Source organism: Cyprinodon tularosa, unplaced genomic scaffold (assembly GCF_016077235.1).
Source record: "Cyprinodon tularosa strain WSP-4 unplaced genomic scaffold, ASM1607723v1 ctg192, whole genome shotgun sequence".
Classification (NCBI taxonomy): Eukaryota; Metazoa; Chordata; class Actinopteri; order Cyprinodontiformes; family Cyprinodontidae; genus Cyprinodon; species Cyprinodon tularosa.
Window position 1 is genome coordinate 663,610 of NW_024038688.1, and position 11,978 is coordinate 675,587.

The 11,978-nt window shown below is 38.4% G+C and overlaps 1 protein-coding gene across 1 annotated transcript; it reads left to right on the forward strand.

Annotated features, from left to right (window-relative positions):
• Window positions 1-2,307: 2,307 nt before the first annotated feature.
• LOC119782391 (GTPase IMAP family member 8-like) lies at window positions 2,308-10,676 on the forward strand. The gene is made up of 4 exons (XM_038283341.1): window positions 2,308-2,464; window positions 5,219-6,433; window positions 8,544-9,936; window positions 10,646-10,676. The coding sequence occupies exons 1-4, from the start codon at window positions 2,308-2,310 to the stop codon at window positions 10,674-10,676; spliced, it is 2,796 nt and encodes a 931-aa protein (XP_038139269.1).
• Window positions 10,677-11,978: the final 1,302 nt, after the last annotated feature.

The window sequence follows — 11,978 nt, forward strand, 5'->3', positions numbered from 1 at the left end:
TGAAGGGCCCTAGATTGTGCCTCCTTCCTACTAGGGTCAGTAGGTTGTTATCACAAAATTAATCCTAATCCTACCACTAATGTAATTCCCTTTTTGCCCAAGGAATCAATCTATTTATATGGTATCAGAACATATTTTAATAGTTCTTTATCTATTGTAAAAAATATATCTGCATCTCGCTCATATTAAACATACCAAAAAACAAAAAAACTCATACCCTGTTAACTTAGTTGTTTTTAAAGACCACATTCAATCCTTATGGACTAAAACATGTGGAATTTATTCAAAGTAAAAGCTTAAAGTGCAGTTTTTTACAATACAAGCTAAAAATAGGTGAAATTTTGAGTTTAGGTGAAGCAGGTGAAGTTTTAGAGGCTGCCAAAGCCGATGTTATAACCTATAAGCTTCATATTATCAGGCATAAGAAACCTACTAGAGGGTAGAGGAGGCACACCCTGAAAGCATTCTATCGGACTGATAACAACTGTAAATGCTACCAATTCTAGTGGGCCAAAGCAAAAAAAAAAAGAACTTCAGCTAATAATTTGCAGTTGATTTTAAAGTCACTGACCAAAAAAGAAAAGCTACCATGGTGTTATGTATATGCAAACCAGTGAAAGGGATGTAAATGAGTTGATTTTCAATAGGATCAGGGAAAACAGGTGATGACCCAAAACGGGGTATTGTATATTTGGGGAAAAAAAATATTGGCATTATTGATGGTACAGTTAACCTCTTGGTGGTTGATAAATCTCTCTGATAGATGGCTGACATTTATTTGAGTCTGAATTGTTAGACAGTTAAACTAATTCAGCCGCTGATTTACCAAAATATGTTTTTTTTTTCTGCTGCGGGATGATTCGAAGCAGAGAACTGAATTTATTTCCCGATTTTTGATTATCCAAAAAAATGTTGGCATTACACAGATCAGTACTTTACTTAATACCGGGCCATCGGGTCTGATATAGGTTCAACTTCCATCAATTGAAACCCAGATGTTTTGGTGATTCTTGTCTCATTTGTTTTGTGTGATCAGACATGAACATCCTATTATGTATTTTAATGTCCCAAAAAACCCAACAAAAACAAACTTATAGTATTTTTTCTGTACTTACTTTGTTGGTTTTGATCTTTCCAATCTCCTCCAAAATGTTAAAAACGGAAATGCTGGGGATTTAAATGAATCCTAAAAGTAAACAAATATAACCAGGTCATTTTATAGTGACTCATTGAGTTTAAAGCTAAGAGTAGGGACAGCTCTTCTTGATGTCCCTACTGCCATCTTGTGGTTTCTAAAGTTTCCTCATTATTTCTTGTAAATTTAACAGCTTTGAGACACAGTACCTATGACATGCTGGAATTGGGTTTCAGTAGTGTTAATGAAGCTGAAGCATCACTGTTAAAACCAGTTCTGTTCAATTCAGTCTATTTATATTGTGCCAATTCAATTCACAGCACATGTCATCTCAAGGTACTTTACAGAGACAATTCATCAGATCATACAGGCAGATTGGTTTAAAGTTTACAGCTGTTTCTCTTTCTTTCTTTCTTTCTTTCTTTCTTTCTTTCTTTCTTTCTTTCTTTCTTTCTTTCTTTCTTTCTTTCTTTCTTTCTTTCTTTCTTTCTTTCTTTCTTTCTTTCTTTCTTTCTTTCTCTCTTTCTTTCTTTCTTTCTTTCTTTCTTTCTTTCTTTCTTTCTTTCTTTCTTTCTTTCTTTCTTTCTTTCTTTCTTTCTTTCTTTCTTTCTTTCTTTCTTTCTTTCTTTCTTTCTTTCTTTCTTTCTTTCTTTCTTTCTTTCTTTCTTTCTTTCTTTCTTTCTTTCTTTCTTTCTTTCTTTCTTTCTTTCTTTCTTTCTTTCTTTCTTTCTTTCTTTCTTTCTTTCTTTCTTTGTATTTCAGTGACTCAGCTGAGGTTGGTTCTGATGGGGAACAGTTGGTCTTCCAGAAGTTTGCTTGGAAACTTTCTTCTGGGACAAAGCAGGTTCGACACCGAGGCAGAACCAGAATCATGCCTGAGTTTCAGAGGAAGGTTGATGGGGAAAGACCTGGTCGTAATAAACACCCCGAATCTACTGGTCAACATCTCCCGGTACAAACTTATAGAACACATAGAAGACTTCATGAGGCGTTCTGCCCCAGGACCTAATTTGTTTTTGCTTGTTCTACAACCTGAACACTTTGTGGAGGAACAAAAATACAGGCTCTGCAGAATCCTTGAATATGTCAGTGATCGATCCTTTGACCATTCACTGGTTCTGATAAGAGAGGCTCCTGGACATAACTACATCACTCTGACACCCTTAAACACCATGGTAAAGGAGTGCAGAGGTGAGTTTCTGTGGAAGAGGTCTACTGAACTGTCTGAGCTCCTGATGTTTTTGGAGAAAACTCTGAGAGAGAATGAAGGACAACATGTGAGCTGTGACAAATTCCAGGAGCCTACATCATCTTATCCCAAAGCTGCTGGTGAGTAATTTTGGCTTTGGCTCTGCTTACATGTCACTAGCATCATTTCAGATGTTTTTATACAAAATATAATAGTTTTGATAGAAATATAACTTTCCTTTTAACCACATCTTATAATTTAATACAAGAAAAATTAAGTGCAGTAACCAAGCCCTTAGGTCAGAGGTCACAGATTAGCGGACGCTCCGGAGCGTCCGGCACCAGGCTGCACATGGTCCAAATTAGCCAATGAGCTGCTGTCAGTCTGGGTTGCTGCTGCTGCTACTTTTAGACACAGCAGGCCTGTGGCTAGTCGGGCGATGGGAAAGAAGGAGAAGACGATGAGAAAAAGAGAGCAGAGAAAGTGAGGACTGCTGGAAGAACTGCGGTGAACTGGTGAAAGAAAAATGAAATGGCGTGCTCAAAGATGACCCTGCACATTTAGATGATGTTTGGCTCAACCTGCTGCTGTGGAGCAAGGATGAGCACCTTGATATGTGCTTGAGAATGGCTTTCTCTCCATTCAAACCCAGGTTTAAATCCTTGCAGAGCAGCCTAAAGCCCACTGCGAACATTAGGCCATAAAAAAAAAAGAAATCGTCAGTTCAAGTGTTTTATAAAATATGTGAATCAGGAAATTGTCTATAAACCAAACTGAATTATTGTTGTTCTCTACTTAAGAAAAACTCTTTAGATTTTAAAATGGAAAATGTTTTATTCTTTTTTTTTTTATTATTAAAACGGTCAGTGTATAACATGGATGCATAAACACGTCATTTTATTTCAGTGTTAAGTTCTGTTCAAAATATCAGATTATAATAAAAAAAAATTAAATTACTGGTTGTTAATTTTCTTTATTTGGAACCCGCTGATTTTTAATATATTACCCCTGCCTTAGGTGGTTCTGAACCAGAAAAGGTGGCTTATTCTTAAATTAATCACAAATTCGAGCCAAAAGTCCACTTGTCCGTCACATTGAAAAGAGTCAGCTGATGAGGCTCAGACATAATTTTTGGATGCCCCCTGGAGGCCTCCTTTGTGAGGTGTTCCAGGCACATCCCACCAGAAGGAGGCCCAGGGAATGAGACAGGACATGCTGGAGGGACAAGGTCTCTCAGCTGGTCTAGAAGCGCCTTATGCTCCCCTCAGTAGAACTGGAGGAGGTGTCTGGGAGTTTCTGCTGAGACTGCTGCCCCCCTGACCCTAGATGAAAATGACATGTACTCGGTCCCCCTCTCAGTTCAACGCACTGTGCTTTCTAGAGCACACACAATATCCCAAAGATAAGGTCAAAACCTTATAGTACATGTTTATATGGTTGATGATGTCAACTAAAATATAATTCTCTGGTTAATCTTAATCACCACAAATTTGACCATTTTGTTCTCAGTTTCTTTGGTTATTTTTATCCTGATGTTTTCATGTCATGAGCCTCAGAGCAGACATCAAATAAACTTATGCCAATTTCCGTCAGATTTAGGGATGGTACTGTCTATATTTAAACCACTATGGTACTGATTCCCGACGGTGCCTATTTTCCCTGCTAAAGTGCTCTTAAACCTTCTGCTTCCTTCATTGAAGCAGATTGCCAATGGATGCAGGTGTCCTAATGCGGCTAAATGCAGGTGTTGCAAACTGTGCACATACTTTAGCTTTAAGACAACTTGTGCTTCCTCAGATTAGAAACATTCCCACAACTTGCCTTGCACTTTAGGTCACAAATATAGCAGCATGTCTAATCTGTAGCGCTTTTTAAAAACTAGAGCGATTGTGGAGATGAAACCTTCAGCCATATTTGGTTTGTGTACTGTTGCAATGGCCTACTGTTGCAGGCATGTCATTATATGCCTGCGTGTACGATGTGCATTCATGTCTGACATGAAAAAATCTTCCACTTCTTCACTTCCACTGTTTCATAATGATGCATTAAAGTACCGTTTTATTTTAAGTCAATAGGTACTTCATAGAACTTATCTAATACTGTCAGTAACCATAAAAGTATTGAAGTTAATACCAATCCATAGTCAGTTTGCCTCACTACAGCTTTTTACCTAACAATACTCTTAAATAATAATGTTATATTAATAATATTTGTAATTCTTCCTCTTGCTTTACTCTGCATATTTGTACATAATTGGGGTGCATTGAGATTGCTAAATACAAAAATCTGATTATTAACCACTAGAGATTACCAACAACCCTAATATCAGCAACTGAATGTGTTCATACAGTTCTTGTGAAAATTCCTAATCCCAGCCAGCTGATGTCTGTTCAGGACAATCAGAGCTCAAAAATCAAACATTAAATACTACACATATAGATTTATCAACACCGGCTGGTGTTAAAATATTAAATTTGCTTTATTTAGGAAAGAGTCAGAAACTAATTTGATAGATTCATAAAGTGCACTTATTTGTTTTTGTTTTTTTCTATAGAATAAGAAGAGATTGTAAAATTGTTCCTTAAAATTTAGAAAGGACACTGGTTTCAGGGATGAAAGGTTTTTTTTCTTCTGGTCCATCTAAAGGCTGCTTGTGAAAAAGACTCAGGAGTCAGGGCTTACAGTTGTGGAGGATTGGTACTAAGAAAGCTCTGTTACCAAATCCACAGCGAAACCAGGCTTGCTGAAAAATGGGTAGTAAATTATATTACTTATGATAGTCCCTTAATTTATCATAAGTTATTGATTAACTGATTGGATATGGTAGCACAGGCAGTTTTATTCATGTGATTTTAAGATAATTATTTCTTTATCTTTTCATTGTTGTGTTTCAGGTTCTGCCTTCAGAATAGTTCTGTTTGGAAAGAGTGAAGAGAACAAGACAAAACTTGGGAACTTCATCATTGGTGGCAGTGGGGATCATTTCCAGAGAAACTCTGCTTCCAATAAGTGTGCAGTCATTAATGGGGAGTGGAAAGGATATTCACTCACTGTAGTTAAAACCCCAAACTTCTTTAGTATGTCTAAGAAAACAATCAAAGCAGAAATGAGGAAATGTGTGAGCATCTGTGAGCCTGGACCAAATGTTCTTCTGCTATTAGTGAAACCTTCATCATTCACACAAAGCAAGAGGCAAACCCTCATATCCATCCTCAGTTTGTTGGGACCAGAACCTCTGAGGCACTCGTTGGTCGTTAAGACCCATGACCTGATTGAATCTCAGGCAGTCAAACAGCTCATTAGAGACTGTAATGACCGACTGTACAACATGTATGAAAATGACCAGAAAATGATCATGAAGAAGGTTAAAGCAACAGTGCATAAAAACAAGGGAGCCTACCTCACCATCACTGAAGACAACATGGAACCAGAAGCTGTATCTAAAAAGCCCGTATTAAACCTGGTTCTGTTAGGGAGTAGAGTAGCAGAGAAAGCTTCAGTAGCCAAGGCCATTCTAGGTCAGAGAGAGCTTCATTTGGCCTCTAACCCATCAGACATCATCATGAATCAGGATGATGTGTTTGGGTGTTGGGTTTCTGTTCTGGAGATGCCTTCCCTGTATGGAAAATCTCGTGAGGAGGTGATGCAGGAATCCTTTAAGTGCATCTCTCTCTTTGATCCTGAGGGTGTCCACGCCTTCATCCTGGTCCTACCTGTGGGTCCCCTCACTGATGAAGACAAGGGTGAGGTACAGACCATCCAGGACACATTCAGCTCTAGAGTCAATGATTTCACCATGATCCTGTTCACTGTTGAGTCAGATCCTACAGCTCCAGCCATCATTGACTTCATCAGAGAAAGTAAAAGTGCCCCAGAACTCTGTCAGAGCTGTGGAGGAAGATATTTTGTTCTGAACATCAAGGACCGGCAGCAGATCCCAGAACTATTGAGTGTCATAGAAAAAAACAGAGCATATATAGACGAACAAAGCTCCTACACAACCAAAACACATGCCAATGCACAAGCAGAAAAAGTATCAGAAAAAGAGGAAAACATTGAGCAACTGAAGAAAGCACTTCAAGACCTCAAGTACAAGAACGTCGCTCCTAGTAAGTGTTACTGAGATGGAGAAAGAAGTGCACCCTCTTTCTAATGTTTTTAAGTTACATATCAGATATTGATCTAGTTAATTCAGTCTTCAGCGAGATCTACAGTTAATTCTAACTTCAAATGTAAAAAAAACAAGCAAAAAGAAAACTACTCAGATTTTAAAGTATTTATTAAGCAAGGTGAAGCTTTAGAAAAATTTAGAAGCAAAGGGGCAAGGTTTACCTGCTGCTAATTTCTTTAGCAGTTTTCAGAAACTCCATCAACAGGAAAGGGCGCTACATACTCCAGGAGAAAGCTGTGAGAATAAAATGACATCCTTTTATTGCAGTATTGTCTTGGAGGTACTCGTTCCTTGCTCTTGGTTATCATCTAGGCAAAGCCTTTCTCTAACAGTATGTCCACAACCTCTATGCTGTGGTTCTGTCTGACTTGATTGGATCATAAACTGCTGTTCAGGAGTTTTGATCCATTCCTTCTTCCAATTGCTTCAGTTCATTGATTTGTCCATTTGTTTCCAAACAACTCTCTGAAGGTCCCATCCAGCATTTTTATCAGTTTGATGTCTTTTTCCTACCTTGGTCATCACATTTGAAACTTTCCTTCAATAATTCTGTTGTAGATCTGCTGATGTCAACTCATTTCCATGCATTTGTTCTGCAGCTGAACTGGGTATGTCCAGTCTGCACAGTGAGTTAAATTGTGGAGATTGGACTCACCTACTTTAGCGGCTTGGCAGAACAAATACACAACATGGAGATGACTTGTTGATGCCCTGTCCTCCATCTCTGGCTGTTGGGTTTGAGATTGTGGTACTGGTATTGACACTGTTTGTGCTAAGCTTCATCCATTTGGCAGATGAATATACCTTTGTGTGTATAATACTTTAGAGAACAGACAAAAATGTTGCCCAGTAGTAACTTTAATTTAGCCAACCTGACAAAGAGCCCACCCCACTCCCAGCCAGCCATAGCCATTCCAGGCCCACATATCCATATGGTCATCTTACAACCATGGCTGCCATGCAACCACAACCCAGGTAGTCCATCCTTCAAGGGCCAAGCATACCATGACATAGTAGGAACATCAGACTTGGGCTGACCCACTAATTTACGTAATGCCCCTGAGCGTAACGTACAGACGTCGAAACATTGCTCCAGTCTGATCTAACAAGCAGAAGAAACTGTGCTTACATTCAAAAACCTGTGCGGGCAGTGCTTTTATTTTATTTTATTTACTTTTATTTATTTTAGTTATTTTATCTTTTTGTGCAGCACTTTGGAAACCTTGTGTTTATTGAAATTGTGCTATATAAATAAAGTGGATTGGATTGGATTGGAAAAACATGGCGCAGCACTGGTGAAATTGATTTGGATGGATAAAAGAGCCAAACAACAAAGAACACTTACTACACCCTGGCTTCCTTACTATCCATTGTTTACTTTCCTGATTTCTGTCACGCTGGTGACATCATCAACGCTAACCCATTTTGATGGGATCACCAGACACACAGCAGTGGGAGGACAGAGGCCACTTAACTTGTCAGCGCGGGTCTGACCCAGCTTTCTTGCCAATGGGAAGGGAGCCAAATACCAATTGGGTCTTGCCATGTTTGACAAACCTGTGGTGATGCACTAATTTCAGTGCAAAAGAAGCTGTAGATTAAGGGTTTTCTACAATGATGCAGTCTTTCACTCATCCATGCTCTTTTATTCAATTTGTGTAGTTCAGTCCTTATTCTGTATTCATGGCTCAGCCCAACACAGATTGTCTCATACTAATGTTTATCAATTTAGTTTTAAAACAGGGCTTTTGGTTTTATGTTTTCTACACTTCAGGTAAATATAAATACTGTAGCAATCTTGAAAATATTCAATCCTTTGAATGAAAATAAGGTTCATTTTATTTATCTATTGCTAGCATCAAAACTTTTACTTCCTAGTTAATAAACTAATCTTTTTATATATATAATTTTGATTCTTAAACTTTATTATCAAACTTAGATACTTAATATATTACTCTCAATGCCTACATTCCTCTGACTTTAGAACTTTTATTGTAATGTTTTTTTCCTCATGGCGAAAAAATGAAGCTCTTTGTTTTTCCCTTTAGGTGTTCATGAGCAGCCAATCCCTGACAGTCTCAGGATTGTCCTGATAGGGAAGACTGGCTGTGGGAAAAGCTCCTCAGGAAACACCATTCTGGGAAGAGAGGAATTCAAAGCAGATGCTCTTCAAAAGTCCGTCACCAAGCGCTGCCAGAAAGCTCAGAGTGAAGTGGCTGGTCGCACAATCACTGTGGTCGATACTCCTGGACTGTTTGACACCAGCCTGTCTAACGAGGAAGTCAATGAGGAGATGACCAAGTGCATCAGTCTTCTGGCTCCAGGACCACATGTTTTCCTTCTGGTGTTATCGATCGGCAGGTTTACTGCAGAGGAGAAGGACACATTAAGATTGGTTACAAGGGTCTTTGGAAAGACTTCTGAGAAATTCACCATCATCCTCTTTACTAAAGGAGACTCATTAGATCATCATTCAATATCAGTAGAAGAGTACATTGAGAAAGGGGAGGATTTCATTAAGAATCTAATTGAGGATTGTGGAGGAAGATACCATGTGCTTAATAACTATGACAAAGAAAACAAACAGCAGGTTTCCGAACTGATAGAAAAGATTGAGAAGATGGTGAAGATAAATGGCGGTGGTTGTTTCACTAATGAGATGCTGAGGGAAGCAGAGGAAGCAATCCAGAAAGAGGTGGAGAAAATTCTGAAAGATAAGGAGGGGGAGATGCAAAGAGAGCTGCAAAAACTCAAGGAGGAACGGGACAAAGAAGTAAACAACATGCAAGAAAGAATGCAGGAAATACAACCAGAATTAGCAATAGAGAAAGATGATAAATTAAAACAACTGGAACAGATGAAGTTTAAAATCAACAGTGAGAGCGAAAAGATTAGGAGAGAAAAGGAAATAAGAGAAGAAGAAGATAGGAAGAAGATGCAAAAGGAGGAGATGGAGCGGCTGGAGTGTGAAGAGAAGCTGAAGGAGTTAGATGAAAAAAAAAATTCTACAACAGATCTGGAGGAGAGGAGTTTACTGGAACAACTCAAAGAAAGTACAAGAAAAGAACAAGAGAACAGAGAGAAAGAACAAAAGGTATACTGGGAAAGACGTAGGAAAAAACTGAAACGGAAAACTGCTGAATTCAAAATCAGACAGCTGCAAATGGAATATGATCAGACCAAGAAAATGTTTGAACAAAAATTTAAAAGAAAAGAAAACGAAATGAGAGAGGTAGAGGAAAAATATGAAAAGAAAGCTGAGAAAATCAAAAAGAAATTTGAAGAGGATGCAAGAGCGAAAGCTGAAGGCTACAATGAGTTCAGAGAGAAATACAGCACAAACTTTGCAGGTCTGTTGGAAGAACACAGAGAGGAAATATGTAGCCTGGAGCTGAAACATGAGAGGGAGATCCAGGAGACAGAAAAGAAGCTTGAAAAGGAGTATAAACTGCTGGACAACCTACAAAATTACAAAGAAATACAACTGAAAGAGGAACTGGAACAAAAAGAGAAACAGCTCAAAGAAATTGAAGATTTAAAAAACAGACAAGAACAAGAGTTAAAAAAGATGAAAGAAAAATACAAGAACAGGTGTCTGATCGCCTGAGAGTGTTATCAGTTTATCAGTGTCAGATCCTGGCGGTGATGTAGAGTACAGACTGACTTACTTCTACTGTAAATCTTAAATCTGTCTAACAGTGCGTCAGTCCTAATACTTGTAACCATAGCTGCTTTTCCTAGCTCCTATGCCTTCAGCTACCTATCTCAGCAAGAGGTAGGTGCATGGTTGGTGGTGAGGACAAAACAAGATCTTCAGGATCAATGGCTGTGAACTGACAGCTAAACTCAGTTGCAGGAGGAGATGAAGAGTCAGCTTCAATAATGCCAGTAGAGATTTCAGGTGGATGAAAACCCTCCAACGTCAACTTAAAGGATGGCATATTAAGCAAATCCCACTCAACACTGTCATCCTCTAGACCTCCATCTGATTCAGCATCAACAAGTGGTTGACCTCAAGTCCCTCCACAGACTGGTGTGACTTCAGGACATTCGTACATAACTATTGACTAAAATTTGTGACTGCTGCAGATTTTTTTAAATGTAACATATCAGTTGACCTTAAAATTAACATTGTTTCCATTACCTTTAGAGTAAAAGGTCTCAGCTTATTAGTGATCTAGTGATAAAAGGCTTCCTAAATATCTAAAAGTAGTACACCTTGATTTTCCAACTATCATGTCCAGATGATGGCGCTAAAACATTAGCTTTAGATAAAACAATGAAGAATCTTTACAATGGTTTCCCCATAACATTTCAAAATGGTTTATTATTCATTTGACAGTTGTGTAACATATATGTGTGATCATTGTAAAATTAGTCTTGTAGCCTTCATTTTTATTATGCTCTCTGAGCATTGTACACTCTGATCTTCGTGGTGAATTTGCTGGGATGTTTACTTTTTAGAAGATTGACAGTGTGCAAAAAAAATTTACTCTTTTGACAAACTCTGAATGCTGAATATTACCCTGTCTGATATTTTATTCTTCACCAACACACAAACACACACATAACTTCCTAAATTTGTGAGAATTTGCCCTCATAACATCCTCATGCAGTCAGTTTCTAACCGTTTATGCAGACACATGCACATTTTATTGGCCTGCTGGAAGTCATGTATCAGGGCAGTTCTCCTCTTGGTCCTCCTTGCACAAAGGGTAATGTTACAGTCCTTCTGCTGGGTGGTTGCCCTCCTACAGCATGCCGATGTCTCCTGGTGTATTGGCCTGGTATTGTCCTCTCTCCCGGTAGTGCCTCCAGCCTCTGTACACTATGCTGAAAGACACAGAAAACCTTCTTGCCACAGTTAACATTGATGTGCCTTGCTTTATGACCTGTACTACCTGAGCCACTTGTGTGGGTTGTAGAGTCTGCCTCATGCTACCACAAGTGTGAAAGCACCACCACAAAAGTGACACATTAACATCAGACAGAAAGCATAAGTACTGAGAAGTGGTCTGTGGTCCTTAGCTGCAGAACCACACCTTATTTGAGTGTGTCTTGCTAATTAGCAATTATTTTATCTGTTGTCTATTCCATTTGCACAACAGCGTGTGAAACTGATTGTCAAGCAGTGTTGCTTCCTAAGTGGACAGTTTGATTTCTGATTGATTGATTTTATTGATCTCACAGTGAAGAAATGTACTAAGACAGTTAAGACCATTTTAATTTAATTGGATTTATATTGTGTGGGTTAGATGTTGTATTTATTTTTTTTGGATGTTTTCTTCAGATTTTTTGTCAAACATTTAAAATTACCTGCATCTAAAGCATCCTGCTAGTTAAACATTAACTAAACTTGACAACCCTCACATGATGACAGATAAAAAAAAGATCTCATTACAAAGCAGATAACTGATTCACGGACAGGCAGACAAAAAAATACAGAAACCAATTCACATCTAAGGTTAGCAAACTTAACAATA

Coding starts and splice junctions, on each gene's coding strand:
- LOC119782391 (XM_038283341.1), top strand. CDS start 2,308: ATGGTAAAGGAGTGCAGAGGTGAGTTTCTGTGGAAGAGGTCTACTGAA. Junction 2,465..5,218: donor ATCTTATCCCAAAGCTGCTG/GTGAGTAATTTT, acceptor GTTGTGTTTCAG/GTTCTGCCTTCAGAATAGTT. Junction 6,434..8,543: donor GTACAAGAACGTCGCTCCTA/GTAAGTGTTACT, acceptor TTTTCCCTTTAG/GTGTTCATGAGCAGCCAATC.